This window comes from Heptranchias perlo, chromosome 5 (assembly GCF_035084215.1).
Source record: "Heptranchias perlo isolate sHepPer1 chromosome 5, sHepPer1.hap1, whole genome shotgun sequence".
In the NCBI taxonomy this organism is placed as follows: domain Eukaryota; kingdom Metazoa; phylum Chordata; class Chondrichthyes; order Hexanchiformes; family Hexanchidae; genus Heptranchias; species Heptranchias perlo.
In genome coordinates, this window is record NC_090329.1 from 58,596,818 (window position 1) to 58,613,201 (window position 16,384).

General features: G+C 42.4%; 2 protein-coding genes across 3 annotated transcripts in view; one reads left to right on the forward strand and one right to left on the reverse strand.

Annotated features, from left to right (window-relative positions):
• Nucleotides 1-3,683: 3,683 nt before the first annotated feature.
• Nucleotides 3,684-4,196, forward strand: uts1 (urotensin 1). The gene has a single exon (XM_067983778.1). The coding sequence runs from the start codon at nt 3,687-3,689 to the stop codon at nt 4,194-4,196; it is 510 nt and encodes a 169-aa protein (XP_067839879.1). The 5' UTR covers nt 3,684-3,686.
• Nucleotides 4,197-6,949: 2,753 nt separating this feature from the next.
• Nucleotides 6,950-16,384, reverse strand: part of trim54 (tripartite motif containing 54) — a 56,844-nt gene continuing 47,409 nt past the window's right edge. For both annotated transcript variants that reach the window (XM_067984443.1, XM_067984447.1), the window contains exon 9: nt 6,950-9,719. Coding sequence is in view for 1 of the 2 variants with exons in the window: in XM_067984447.1 (XP_067840548.1) it covers nt 9,709-9,719 (11 nt within the window). In the remaining variant the exon portion in view is untranslated. The remainder of the gene's footprint in view (nt 9,720-16,384) is intronic.

Below are 16,384 nucleotides of genomic sequence, written 5' to 3' on the forward strand. Positions count from 1 at the left end.
GGGGACTTGATAGAGTAGATGCTGAGAGGATGTTACCCCTCATGGGGGAATCTAAAACTAGTTGACATAGTCTCAGAATAAGGGGTCGCCCGTTTTAAGACGGAAATGAGGAGGAATTTCTTCTCCCAGAGGGTCGTGAATCTTTGGAATTCTTTACCTCAAAAAGCTGTGGAGGCTGAGTCATTGAATACGTTCAAGGCTGAGTTGGACAAATTTTTGATCAGCAAGGGAGTCAAAGGATATGGGGAAAAGGCGGGAAAGTGGAGTTGAGGTAAAAATCAGATCAGCCGTGATTTCATTGAATGGCGGAGCAGGCTTGAGGGGCCAAATGGCCTACTCCTGCTCCTATCTCTTATGGTCTTATAGGTGTGACTCCAGCCACTGAAGAGTTTTCCCTCTGATTCCCATTGACTTAAATTTTACTCGGGCTCCTTGGTGCCGCATTCAGTCAAATGTGGCCTTGATCTGCTATTGTTTTTCATTTCTAGATTTTATCTAGCTCTTCTGTGGACTCCGTTACTTTCTCCAATTTGACTTGTCCCTCCCCACCCCCCGCTAAGTTTAATATCTGTGAATTTAATCAGTTTGCATCGACAGACCTGAAGGTAGGATTCTGAAACTTCATACAAAACCACTGTTTTATGCTCCCATAGATGAGTGGGCCTCATGAGGCGCTGTTCTCCATCAGTGGCATACGTGGAGTAGAACAGACGCAGCCCTGCCACTGATCTATCAGTGTTAGTTCCTGAACCAAGTAATGGGCTATTTGTAAATTGTCAGTGGTTTATGCGACCACCCACCGGTGATATTCTTTCAACTAGGAGAGCAACTAATAATTTAAAAAAATCCAGAAACAGCACAAAGAAGTTTATGAAACACAAAGAGCAAACACAGCAACAATACACATTAAACACACACAGCACTACACTGCACAATTTAATAAAATTAATTTACTGTTACCATAGCTTGCAGTCTGCCATGCTTTGTGCGAAAAAAACAACAGTTGTTCAAAGGGCAGTTCTGGATGTGTAAATTTGAACAAAAGAAAATAGGGAACTCTGTAATTTGACACAGAGATCTTTACAAATCTGTCTCCCTACTTTCAGTGCTGGTTTGCTGGTGGATTTAGTGAGGTACATGTAATAGGATGTGTGGCATTACAGGATTTGTATTATTCTTTAATAGAGCAGTAAATAATAAAGTGGCTGATTCCAAAGAGGTGCCAGGAAGGTCCCTGTGGCATAACAGTTGAGCACAGTTGTGATTTTCACTGCCACTGGTAGTACATTGCAAATGATTGACACTCCCTACAGGTCTTTATGGATCAGACGGACTGATGAGTCTCAGTCCAGGTAGTTGGATTTATTTGTAGACCTGCTGCGATTTATGAATCTCCCATGGCCATTGTGCTCCCAGACCTGTTCCCTCACCACAATGGGGCCAGTTTGTGCTTAAAAATGTGTAGTACTAGTCAATGCTCCCACTACTCTCCTGCTATTCACAAATTTTGTTCTTCATTCTTGAAGTGATAAGGCACTATATTAATGTAAGTATTATAACCCTTGCTTATCACAGAGGTCTAAAAATCCCCCAATTATTCACCTATCGATGTGTTTCCAAAGCTGCACAATTCTGCTCATTCATGACCTTTGACAAATTGTGTCCTTTCCAACTTTTCTGTAGTGCTTCTAACTCCTGTTTTTAAGAGGTGGGACAACTCAAAACCTGGATAAGTCATCCTTCACCCAAATGTTCTCCCTCTTCAATGTTTTTTCATTCTACTTCCAAAGAAAACACATGGAGAGTTTATTTTGTGACTACAGCTTGCTATTGCTATTGAGTATTCTGGATGTTTCTACAAATGTTACTTCCCATGTTTTGTGAAGTTTACTGCAGGATAATTGTATGTGTTTTTGCTAATCTATGTTAATGAGGAATGTTTTTTTACAAGGCAAATTCAATACTTTGTATAAATGTACATTTTTTTGTAAATAAACATATGCAATCACCCTTTAGGAGTTTCCTCAATTGCATCCAGTTCATTCAGTAATTTTTTTCTGAGCTTTAGATATCTTAGATCTGCGTAATTGTCAGCTTCTCTTTAAACTGTTTTTTGCAAGGACAGTATGGAGATGGTCATTTTCTTCTTGTTGAAGGATGGACTGATTGTAAGTCAAAAATAAGAGAGTCGCAAACTACTTGCAGTAAAAACAAAGAATGTTGAAAATGTACAGGTCACTCAACATCTGAAAGCGAATGATGGGTTAATGTTTTGGATGAGATCCTTCATCAAACCTGGCATTGATGAAGGGTCCTACCCAAAACATATTCTTCTGTTTCAGATGCTGATCGATCTGCTGTGCGCTTCCTCTCTTCATTGCAGATTGCCAGCATTTAGGGTATTCTCTTTACCTGAGCCATTTGAAGTTTGCTTTACTTCTGCGTTAGTTCAGGTCATTTTAATCAGCAGTGTTAAAGCATCACAGATACATTACTCATAGAAGTAATTAATATTTAAAACATATGTAAATACGCTGCTGTGGATTCTAACTTCTAAACTGTGCAAGTGTTTTTCACAGATGGAGTGTATTTAAATTCCAGCCATACTTTAATAAAATCCACAGAACGTTAAGTACACATCAAAATGGGAGGATTTTTAAGACAATAGCTATACTGTGAAAATGTCCACACCCACAATGATTGGTATATGAATGGATGAGGTGCAATTTTGGCTTTTAAAATTCCATATATTTAAAGGATGTGTACATTTAAGCAAAATAGATTGCAAATATTTACATTTGCTGCAGTTTTCCCTAACTGTGTTAAAGTAAAATACTGCAGATGCTGGAAATCTGAAATGAAATCAGAAAATGCTGGAAACACTTAGCAGGTCAGGCTGGGGAGAGAGAAACAGAGTTAATGTTTCAGGTCAATTAGACCTTTCACCAGAACTTTGAGAAGTTGGAGATTTAGAAGAGCAGAACTTCTTCAAGGTGGCTGTGAATTAAAGACTGAAACAAAAGCGTCTGCAAACTCAACAATCGAGAAAACAATTTCTTCAGTGAATCTGTAAGCATCTAGTAAGAAGTGAATTTTCTCCTGCTGACAAATTTGCCAAAAAGTCAATGTAATTGCCAAACAGGAAGTCCCTAAGGAGTGAAATCCCTCAGTGCATGGTTCAGCACCAATGCACGAAGTGTGCATTAAGGGCCAGTAATTTTGTGCATTAGAACTAACCGATCAGTCTTCATTTCTGCCCATGCTCTTAAAGTATGTAACTAAGTCTATAACCAGTCAAAAGTAACAAAGTACTAATGAGGTATGACGAAGCAGCAGAAAACAAAGCAATCCAATCCTTCCACGCTTTTTCCACCAAGCTGACATACACAAACCAGAAAATATCAGAAAGCAACCAATTATTCACAGAATGTTATCATTTTTAGCTGTCATCTTTCTGTTAGTAACACTATGAGATAGCTACATATTAAATTTTACAGCAGATTGTTAAAAAATAAATTGCAAGTGGAATAGCTCCATGTGAATCACAATTGTGTGAAACCCCTGATGTCTGATTATTTGGCCTCTAACAATAGTTGCTACCATACTTAAAGAACATTAATTATTACCACATCACGCTCTACCATAACTCAGATTCTCATGTCTTTATTTTCAGATTTCTATCCAGCATGACGCCAACTCCCTTGATTTTCCTTGCAGCGTGTTTACTACTTGTCACTCGCATCCCTCCCGCTGTGTGTCGTGCTGTAGACCTGAGTATTTTCGACAGACGAGGTTTCAATGTCAACACGGCCACTGATGAAGAAAATGATCACTCTCTTTCCTACATCCTGAGGGAAAAGTTATTCCAGTCTTTGGGGCAAAACCCCAAGTACATGATGATTCACCCTCAGCTACCTCCAGCTCACCTTCAGATAGTGAAAGAGATCTCTGCTAAAGAAGCCAGTCGTCTCTTGCGTGAACTTTCCTTTAATGCAGAAAGCCCCTTGTCCGCCCAAGAAGTCGATCAAGATATGGTAGGGGCCGTTGAGGAACGCGCAAAGAGACCCGCTGACCCACCCAATTCCTTGGATCTCACGTTTCACATCTTAAGGGAAATGATCGAGATCGCCAAGAATGAGAATCAATGGATGCAGGCACACAATAATCGCAAAATTATGGACACAGTTGGCAAGTGATATATGTATCTAAATCTAGCAGTGTAATGAGCTGATTCTGTCATCAAATTAGAGTTTAATCTTTCAGAGATTCATTGAGTGGACCCCAAAGTCACTATACAATGCACTAACCAAATCTGTCTTATAAAACACAAGTGTAAATCTGAAAGAGATGTTCTATTCTAAAATTACCAAATAAATGGAATATTCACGAAATAATTGTTCAGCATGAAATACATGTTTTTTGTCATTTATATTTTGTAATAAAAATTATTTAAAAGCATTATTTTGACTCAACACTTTGTTCAGTCTGGAATGGCTGTATAGTGGTGGTAGACAGACTCGGGTTGTTCGGCTTCCTCTTTGGATTCTGTTAAAAATCCATGATTTTATAGATCAGAGTAGCTGACAATTTTCATTAAGGCTTGAATTTAAGATTGGGGCAAAATTGCGAGGAAACGACAAATTAGAAATTGTCTTAAGGGTAAGATAGTGTTATCTCTCATTAGTTTAACCTTGAACACACAGTATTGGAAAATAGTTTTGTTGCTTGATTCTTGTTCAACTAGTTTTGTGTTGAGTAGATTTGAAGAGATTAAAGTGCTATCAATCAACTTGTTGGGCCAAAATGGCCTTTTCCTAAAATTTCCTGTGGTCCTAACATGGATACTATGGAAGATGCTTTGCTTCTACAGAGAATAATTCATTAATGAAACATTGTTAGTCTTCATCAGATAAAGACAGCATACTTCTTTTTTAAAGATAAATACTAATAGATATAATTTGAAATAGGTCTTTTGAAATAAATCATTGGCACTGTCTTCATACTAGATGATTTACTATTGCAAACCATGTTAAAAGGGAAGTCTGACTGAAACTCTAACCCAAAGGGCAATAGAGTTACAGAATAATTTAGGCACATAGGAAGAAAAGCCGGCCATTCAACCCAACGAACCTACTGTGGAGTTAGCAGGAATAAGTAATCCAGACCATCAGGTCTATGCTGTTATTTTTCACCATATGCCATCCAATCTAATTCCACTCTTTCTGTTCCCTGTCCATATCCTCTAACAGTCCTTTTTTTTTAAAGCAACTAATTTCCTTTTAAGAGTATGTATGTACACTGCTTCAACAGGTTGTGGCAGAGAATTCCACATTCTAACTACCCTCTGTGTAAAGACATTTTTTCTGACCTCCATTTTAATTCTTTTTGTAATTAAATTTGTACCCTCCTGTTACCATCTGGCTGATGAGGGTTCGAGCATTATTATACTTGCCTTATATTAACCCTTCATAATCGTGAAGACCTTCTTAGCTCTAGTGAAAAAGCCCTAACTTCTCAACTCTTTCTTCATAACCCCTACCCCTCAATTCCTTTCTCTAATGAATATTTAAATATTTGCTTTTTATAGACCAAAAACTCAATTCCTCCAAGGTCACTTATTATGACAACTTGGGTGATATAGGGCACGATTTTAAATGGAAAAAACAGGTGCGTTGGGGGCAAGGGGGCATTCAAGATTGCAACCATTTCAGACCTGCCTCCAACCCACCCACTTCCAGTTTTCACTGGGGCAAGACGAGGGGCGGGCGACCAACCCACTCCCAGGAGGCGGGTTGGTGATTAAAATCTTTCAAGGAGGCTGTGGGCCTCCATTTTCCCAGAGTTTCCAATTTCAACACCTGGGGGCTGGGATTCCTGGGCCTTCTCCTTCATGCCACGTGAAAGAAGTCGAGAAGGCCCGAAACTAACAGGTAAGTGCCTTTCTGGCACAGCTTGTGGGCCCGGAGGAACAGGAGTGCTTCCCCCAGGCCCAACAAGCCTACCTGCAATGAACCCCCAACGATCGCGGACCTCTCTCCTGATCTCCGACCCCCCTCAACGATCGCGGACCCCCCGATCTCCACCCCCCACCCCAATGATCGCGGACCCCTCCAAAGTTCGTGGACCCCTGTGATGACCCCCGATTCCCCCGCAACGATCGCAGACCCCCGCGATGACACCCGATCCCAACACCTCCCCCATAACTGACCCCTGATCCCTCCCCCCATTACTGACTCCCCCCCGTGACCCCATGCCAACCTGTGCCCCGGTGCCAACCTATGCCCCCATGCTCCTGTGCCTGTCAATCAGGCTGGTCAGTCAGACAGCAAACCGGCAAAAAAAAATAAAAGACGTCCTTACGTCAAAATCATAAGGATGACCGGGAAACCCATACTCCCGGGTTTCCTGTCCGCAATTTGACCCCCATCCCCTTCCTGGCTCGGGGTCAAAATCATACCCATAGAGTGGGTTGAACAGCAATGAATTATGATACAAAGACTTTATTGCCAACCTGCTTATTTTTTTAACCCTGTGGATATGATTTGTGACTTTAAGTGTAAATGTTACAAATTATACATTGTTAGAACAGCATTGAATTTAAGATGCAGCTGACCCTGATGAAGTGTCTCATCCAAAACTTAACATCTTTCAAACTGTTACTGATTGATGTGTTGTTTACTTCCAGCACTTTGCTTTTATTATTCATTTCAGAATTATGTATTAGGATGTTCAGTGATTAAATAAAATCTGTGGAAAACATAGTAGCCTTGGACTATGGTTAAAAAAAATAGCAGGTTACGTAGAACTTCATATAAACTGATGAGATATTCTGTTTATATAGAAAGTATCTGTTAAAGAGCTGTAGAATATATTGGAAGGTACCTTGTGCATCATACATAAAGCAATCTTTAGATTGCCAACCTACATTATTGAAAATAAATTCAGAGTATTGTAATATACAAATTGCATTTAATGCAAATCATGAATGAGTCATATTATTTCAAAACAGCATTTAAAAATTGATTAATAATGACATGAATAAAACTTTAACTATATTTGATATTGATTTACTATAGGATCCAAGATTTTTTATCACCAGACTATCATTGCATGACATTTTTTTTCTCATCTTGCTTCTGTGGATTTCATTCCAAGACCAATTCACTAAAACTTGTAAAAAATTTGAAAGCGAAATATATGATTCAAACAATTTTTTTTGGTAATACAACAAACATTTGCAGATTCATTTTAACACTTATGCAACAAACAGTAAAGTCAAAACTGGTTTCATTTGCAGGTCGATGATGAAATAAAGTGACAAACACTGAACTACGTGGTGTGCGCTCACCTAAACAGTTTAATTAGTGATCCAGACTGTGTTAAGAACAAAGAAATAGGAGCAGGAGTAGGCCAATCGACCCCTCGAGCCTGCTCCGCCATTCAATAAGATCATGGCTGATCTGATCCTAACCACAAATCTAAATTCATGTCCAATTTCCTGCCCGCTCCCCGTAACCCCTAATTCCATTTACTTCTAGGAAACTGTCTATTTCTGTTTTAAATTTATTTAATGATGTAGCTTCCACAGCTTCCTAGGGCAGCAAATTCCACAGACCTACCACCCTCTGAGTGAAGAAGTTTCTCCTCATCTCAGTTTTGAAAGAGCAGCCCCTTATTCTAAGATTATGCCCCCTAGTTCTAGTTTCACCCATCCTTGGGAACATCCTCACCGCATCCACCCGATCAAGCCCCTTCACAATCTTTTATGTTTCAATAAGATCGCCTCTCATTCTTCTGAACTCCAATGAGTAGAGTCCCAATCTACTCAACCTCTCCTCATATGTCCACCCCCTCATCCCCGGGATTAACCGAGTGAACCTTCTTTGTACTGCCTTGAGAGCAAGTATGTCTTTTCTTAAGTATGGAGACCAAAACTGTATGCAGTATTCCAGCTGCTGTTTACTCTGGATGCAGATTTAGTTTGCAAAGTTTCAATTATTGCTTTGCCAGTGGTTACGGGTATATTTACAGATGGTTCTTTAATTCAAAATCATTTCATTGAAGAACCAACTTAATGACATCAACCAGAAATACAGCTTTCAATAGTCTGTCCTCATTCTATAAACATTCATTGAACAGCATAAAGGCAACAGCAGAGGAGCAATAATGCCTCTGACTCAAAAAAATCACCTAACAGCTGAACTGTTTTCTCTCTCTCTCCTCTCTCTCTCTCATGAACTTTATCTCTTTATCTTTATCATGCCATGTAAAGGGTTGTCTGTGGCTCCAAAAACATCAATGGAATATTTTTGACTCTTGACAAAAATGGGATAGAACTCCATTATCTCACTGCATAAACACTTTGTACTTTATTTTACATACAATTGCTTCAGTCATATGTCTTGAAGATTAAAACTATAATTATAATAAACTAATTAAACAAATTATAATAATAGAGAAATAATAACAGCACTCAATTAATAATACAACTGTCTGAAAATTCTAAATTAACTAAACTATGGAAAAATATCACAATAATCAAGGAAGGGTTCTTCCAAACAAAGCATCAGTGCACAATCTTTTATTTTCGGCTAGGAAGAGCTATTGGGGCAGAAATTGCCCCTGAAATAACAGAGAGCTCAACAGCGCTCACCGTTGTTGGCGGCGAAATGGAGAAGCGAGTTCCGGCGTTCGCACAGGCGCAGTGAAACGTGGAAATACGGAACTTGCTCCTAGTGGTTCGCCGGCGATATCACAGCTTCGAATTAAAGGGATATCGCCAGCTGCAATCAGTGAAATCATTGAAGAAGTGCCAACTTGCTCATCTGCCCAGCTGGAAAGTAACCAATTACTCCGCCAAACAGGTACGCTTAAAAATACCAGGTCTAAACTAAGTTTTAACAGTGCGGTAAAGTCTTAATGACTGCCAAACAATTAAAAATTAACTTTTAAAAATGTGGACTCTCATATTACTCCTTATTTTAATAGTTTTTGGTCATTAAAACAAAATTAAATTTAAAAAATTAACATTGTATTTTTACTTTTCCCTTCTGTCTCTTATTTAATTCAATTATTCCTTACTCTCTTTTTTCGCTGTGTATAACTGTTTTTACATTGATTTAAAAAGTTGTATCTTTCACTTCCTGGTTTTCACAGTCCAAGCCGGCAGACAGAGTTAACACAGCTGTCAAAAATGCTGCAATCTAACTGGTCGAGGGGAGAGTGTGATCATCTCGCTTCTCCAGTGGGTCCTAGCTTCGCCTGAACTGACACCGGGCTCTTCTCCGCTTCCTATTAGAGGAATGGTCGACGAAAAGACCGCGGGAAGTTAGTGGGTTAGTATAAATCTATGGAGTGGCGGGCACCGTTGGTTCACCACTCCAAGTGATTTCTACTACAATATTTCAACATTGTCAAGTCAACACTATCCTAGTGTTTACAGCAGTGTTTAAACTAACATTTAATTACACCACTGAAAACGTATAAAAGTATTTGGTCTAATTGTGAAACTACAATATTGTGTTAATTTCTTCACACAGCTATGATCAGCGAACAAAAATAAAAATGTGAATAAGTGACCAGACTGCAAGCTTGTATAAATATCAATCTTGATTCAGTATCTAAACAATAAATCATTTGTGAACCTCATTCCCAACACAAATCAGGAGACTGCTTCATGAGTTCTGTCCTCTTTTTCTTCACGTGACTTCAGTATTGACCTGTGAGAAAAATTAGAAATATTTTATATCCATTATCTTTACTTATGGCTACAAGCCCTGTTGCATCTTGGAATCCTTTTCTTGATGTAAATAATTCAAGGAGACATTTCGGTAGATCATAGTTAGGGTTAGGGGGCACGTTATAACTTTATCAAATAATAAAACAATAAAACTTTGCATTAAGATCCTTATGAAAAAGCTCACTGTAATGTAGATGGAGGTTTTATGATGAATGTCCTCTTGAAAAATAGAGAGAGAACATAAAACTATAGATAATTAGACATGGTTGAAATAATTGGCCCTGGGATCCTATAGAAGGCAATGAAATGGGAAATAAAGCACCTGAAAAGCTGGTTCCTTACTGAACGACTAGAAAAAGATGTAACTTGAACCTTAACTTATGAGTTATATTTTCCTGCTTTCCAGTTTGCATGAAACAATCACATTGCTATTTTAAAATAGACCTGTAATATAGATTAGGAACAGATAAAGCATTAGGTTTGTGGCTGTGATGTTGTTGATTCCAACTGACTTGCTAAGAGGGTCTGTGGCTTTTGAACATAACACAGAATCACTTACGATATAAGCAGAGGGCCAATCATAACTGTAGTATTCAGATTTTGCAATTTTAGGTGACATAATCAACACCATGTCTAGGTATAAGTTATATATCCAAAAGCTTCAAACAACTGTCCAAAATGAAGATGCAATGTGTGTGAGCAGCAACATTCCCCTTCTGCACAATTCATTAAAATACACAGCCTCTAAAAGTGAATGGGCTAGAAATTGGGCCGCGTAGCACCCATTTTGTAGGTGCTACACAGCCTCCTAAGGTCCCAAAATGGCGTCCAGAATGTGTGTACACGCTTCTAGCATAACGAGTGCCGGACGCCATCTTGGTAAAGGCGTTTGCGCACGTGGAGATAGCGAACGCCAGCATCATGTAAAGTAGGGAGAATATGCGTTATATTAGCGTGCAATGCTCATTTAAAGGGATAGACACCATTTTGGCACTCAACACTCCAGCCAACGAGCTTTCTAAACCACGGAGAGCTGAACATGTCTTAGATGGCCTGGAGGACCCCCCACCAGCGCTATTTAAAGGGATCATGCAGGTGTTGCAGGTTAGTGGCTGGATTATTGCTTCTGGCTGCTGGTACAATTGGACGTGTTTGTTGAAGCTTCTTATACTTGGATAGAGTTGCTATCGTATATAAAGAGTGGTTTGGCAGGTCCTGCATTACTGTTGGCATCATTTACAACAGTGTGCTGAACAAGATTTCTGGCAACCATGGGTGGCCTGCTAGGAATCCTGCTGGGCATTGAACACAACTGAGAGCATGCAGAGAGGCCACGCAGAGCAGGTCAAGCTACGAGGAGAGGGAGAAGGAGAAGGAGGAGGAGGAGGTGGTGGTGGTGGTGGTGCAGGGCATTGAGCAGGAGGCCATAGCCAATGGGGGCCTTCAGGGAACAATACTCTTACCTCAACATGAGCGAAGATCAGTGCATCCAACGGCTGCGGTTCACCAAAGAGGCGGTGATGGAGATAGGTCAACTGCTGCAACCACAACTGTAGCCTCAGAGCAGGGCAAGGACAGCATTGTCTGTGGCTGTCGAGGTAACTATGGCACTGAACTTTTACGGCTCTGGATCCTTTCAGGCCTCTGCTGGCGATATGTGCAGCATCTCACAGTTTGCAGTGCACTGCTGCATAAGGGAGGTCACTGAGGCACTGTACGAGTTGCGCAACAGATTCATCGCGTTCCGTCTTCACAGAGAGAAGCAGAACGAGCGAGCACGAGGATTTGTTTGCATTGCAGGTTTCCCCATGGTGCAGGGTGCCATTGACTACACGCATATTGCCATGCGTGTTCCACATGTCAACTTGGCCATCTTTATGAACCGAAAGGGGTTCCACTCCCTCAATATGCAGCTGGTGTGCGACCACACACAGTGCATCATGCAGGTCAATGCCCGCTATCCTGGCAGCAGTCACAACGCCTTCATTATGCGTCAGTCCAACGTTCCAACTATCTTTGCACTGGCTCGGCAAGTCAAAGGCTGGTTACTGGGTGACAAGGGCTATCCCCTCTTGAGGTGGCTCATGACTCCGGTCAGGAACGCACGTACACGTGCAGAGCAAGCCTACGACAAGAGCCATGTGGCCACATGGAATGTCAGCGAGCACACCGTAGGCCTCCTAAAGCAAAGCTTCCGCTGCCTGGACCGTTCTGGAGGAGCCCTGCAGTTCTCCGCTGAGCGGGTGTCAAGTCTCGTCGTTACATGTTGCGTGCTGCACAACATCGCCCTTATGAGGGAACAGCCCTTGCCACCGCCTTAGCGGCAAGACCCTGAGCCAGAGGCAGAGGAAGAGGAAGAGGAGAAAGATGCTGAGGATAAGGAAGAGGCTGAGGGGGAGGAGAGGGAGGAGGAAGTAGAGGAAGATGCAAGGAGGCAACAAGGTGCACAGGTCCTGTCTGCCAGGGCTCTGTGTGCTCACCTTATTCATGAGCGATATCACTAACCTCAACGACACCTTCCAAATCACCAACAGTCCTACACTCCTCACCTTTCCTCTCCCACATGGCCATCAAATTGTCCTCCTTATGATTACACATTGTTTCCTCCTGCAGCTCATTGCATAAAAAAACCACACCACCATTCAACTTCAAATCCAAATTTATAATGTAACACATTTACTCAAGTATCAAACATTACACTATTCACCCTTGTGCATTCCCTCAGTGCCTGTCGTTCGTGTGCCTTTTCCTATCCTAGTGCTCCTACGAGGTGCATTCCCAATGGCTGGAGCATGGGTGGTGGAAGGCTGCTGACCTTCAACGGAGGAGCGTGCAGATGGCCGTGGAGGACGACATCGAGCAGCTCTGGGCCGTGAGGGCCCGGCTTCAGACTGCACCATCTCGGCATGGGCTGCAGCTGTCTGGCCTGGCTGGCTGACAACCAACAGCAAGGGCACAGGTAGAGAGGCAGAGCTGGGAGCAGGAATACTATCATCCGGAGAGAGGATAGCAGGTTCGACTGCCATGGCATCACTGCCACTTGCACAGGGTGGCACCTCAGCAATCCTGGTGATTAGTGGAGAAAAGATTGCTGGAGTGCTGTGACGCCCTGGAAGCCCCGTTCCACAGTGGTCCCCAGGGCCACCACAGCAGCAGTCTGAGCTTCCATTGCAGCAGTCTGAGGTTCAACTGAAGCTTGCAGACCTTTGATGACATCAGTTTATGCTGCAATGGAAGCCGCGACATCGGTCATCAGATGCTGCATCATGGTGGGTTCCACTGGTGTGCTCATGGAGGTGACCACCCGTTCCATGTGGGTAAGGATGGGCTCCAAGCTCTGCACAAACTGCTGCGCCAAGTTGGAGCTGGACTCCTCCCTCCCCCTTCTCAATATGCGCAGGCTTTCTGGCAGGCTTTCCAGTGTACCAAGAATTTGGTGGTGTACGCCCATCAGCCGTCTTCTGTATCCTGGCCCATCAAAGTCCTCATCTGACCCCTCAGCAGCAGAACCATTTTGCGACCTCGCCCTCCGGCGAGCTGGCACCTGTGGTATCCGTTCCCCCTGCCCCAGCTCCTGCGCACGTGTGCCTGGTGTCTCACCACACGCAGATCCCTCCTCGAACCTAGCCTCTAAAGGACGCACAGTGTCAGTCTCTGAGCTGATGGATGCGAGTGTCAGATGGAGTGACAGTGCAGCTTCAGTGTCAGTGTCCTCCTCCTCCTCCTCCTCCACCTCGGACGGTGCCAGCTCCAATTCTTGGGTATATGCAATGACAAAGGAAACAGGTTGAGTTGTGGAGCGGGGATAGGAGTGAGGCGTGCGTGCTGACAGCATCTGCAGGACATGAGTCAGAAAAGATTGTGGTATGAGGGAGATGTGGGAAACGAGAAGGAGGATTAGATATGCAGAGACCCTCATCTTCGATACCTCCAGCGGCGCGAGTGACCACGGCCGCAGCAAAGGCCCGCCCAATGATCCGCAGCATGGTCTCCTCCAAGGGAATGAGGATGTGTAGGGTGTGCCTGTCCTCCCTCCATTCTTTCGGTCTGCCAGCTCATATGCACCACCTTCTCCTGCAAGACAGAGAGAGGTTGTCAGTGAGTGTCCTGCAATGTGTTTGGGTGATGTGCCTCTCATGGTCAAAATAGCTGCCACTGTGTGTGCCCTGTGAGTGGTGGGTGTATGGATTGCAAGTGTGCTACTATGTGAGGGTGAGATGTAGCATCCAAAGTGCAGAGTTGCGTATGGATGGGTAGCGTTTGTTAGTGGGTGGGTTGGGGGGGGGGGGGTTGTTGTGCATGGAGCAGCGGTGCAGTTGATAGGGTGTGCCACTCGGCATTCACTCATTTTGACCACTCGTGTAAAATCATTGAACTTTTTCCGGCACTGTATCCACATGTGGTGCTATTCACCCCAACAGCCACTTCCTCCTGCTGCCTCTGCAGCTGGTGTTTGGAGGGTCTCCTGCCACCCTGCGGGTATAGGATGGCTCTCCGTTCCTCCACTATGGCATCCAGAGCACTGTTGGTGAACCCCGGGGCACGTTCTCTTGTCGCTGTAGCCATTCTGCCTGTCATCCTACACTGTTTCCATTGACAGTGCAACTCCCCTTTAAGAGGTGCAGACTGCCTTTACCTAGTGCTGGCCGTGTCCCATAGTGGGCCTCTTGCCAGTGCGTGCAGCCACTCAACGGCGCGGGTAGTGCTGGCTGCTCGTGGGTATCATGGAAATGAAGATGCAGCACAAATGTCGCATGCTGCCTACATTGCTAACACCGGGCGTGGGTTAACCGCGCACCGCGACCCCTGCGCCTGGTATCGGGCCTTATCAAATTCAACCCCCATTGTGTGTCTGATTAGGTAATGAGTAGATAGCTAACTAATGACCATCAACTAGGGACCAGAGAAAGGGTAGACCATGAATGAGGTATGAAGAATGAAAGAGCAGGTGGTTAACAGACTGGACTGTTAAAATGGAGATCCATATATAACTTTCAAACTTCAATTTTGGAAGGAAAAGAGCAAAGTGTCTATTGGCATCACTGTCAGCCAATGAGGTGGAAGTGGGGTGGGACTTACGGCAGGGCTCACAGCAAACAATGTATTTTACAGTAAACAAAGTCTATTTACTCAGCAGAGTATGTTTAAACAGCGCTTCACAGCAAACAGTCTAGAGTGTCTATTTAAAAAGAGTTTCTAGGAGCAGAACTCATGACCAAAACTGCAGCAACGTCTCCCAAAATGTAGTTTGTGGAGGAGTGTTATATCACAGTAGCAGGACATTTCCTCTCGAGGGGTGGGGATAGGGACACCTGCAGAAGTGTGCCTATTGTCAACATTTTCACTCATGTTGACGAAGGAGAGGTCCAGTGTTTGGATAACCCTGAACTCCGTGCCAAAGAACAATTAAGAGTAATTAGGGTTGGCAGAAAATAGGGTAAAAAAAGGACAAAATGATTAACAAAAATATTGTAAACCACTTGTATATCATAGGTTCATGATTTTGCTACAGAAGAAGGGAACTAGATTTAATAGTTAAATGCTGGAAGTCAGGTCACAAATGCTGGTCCAGTATAAAAGTGGCTATAATGAAATTAATGCTACTTTCTGAATCTCATTCAAGGGAGTGTGAGAAATAGAAATACCAGTCTGGTTCACTTCAGGGTGATGACAATGTAAAGCAATACTCTGCCACAAATGACCATGTAATGGTTGATCTGAGATTGCTTGATTTTTTTTATCCCATTGCAAGCATGGGTGATCTCTCAATTTAGGCAAACATACACAATTATAAAAATTAAAATGTTGTCAAATCCAGCAAAAATGTTTTCTTTTTATTGTCATTAGATAACACCTATTTACAGTTGCAATTAAAGATTTATCGTTAGTTTCAAACCCATTCCCAGCCTGTAAACTGAGTTCTCGTAACACAGAACATATTCTTGGAATCAAGTAAAATGCCATAAATTGTTGTGACAATATTACTCTGGCTGAAAACTGTTATATAAGCTGTGACTTTTGAGGTGACAGCACACCTGACAGTGCTGTAAATTTTTAAAAGAGGTTTGCTGAATATATTTACCACAATTAACTAAAGTATTTTACAATAAATCGCCAACCAACAGCCATGACTCATCAGGTAGGCTGTGAATTATACAACACTCAAGAACTAAAGAACAAAAAAAACCATGAGATTTTCCAAGTATGACAATCCACATGATACTTTCTCTGGGACGAACACATGTATGTTAGAGTTAGCAGCTTCTTTATCTCAGTCCACTTTCGACTGAACCTCATCACTACATCCTTAAGACCAGCAAAAGCAGAGCTGCTCTAAATAATCACCCTCACTGGTATCAATATCTAAAATAGAAACATACCAAAGCAAATTCAGCTTGCAAGCTATTTGGTATCTAGATGCTGGAACCAAACATTGGCCTTTCTGACACCAAGAAGAACAAGTTCATACTTAACACACAGACTCATTTCCAACATACTTGGGCTCTGTTTCTCTTACACACCTAATTCTATCTCAAACATTCAATTCAACCAAGCTTTTGGTCACCTGTCCTAATATCTCCTTATGTGGCTCAGTGTCAAATTTTGTTTGATAATGTTAAAGGCCCTATATAAATGCGAGTTGTT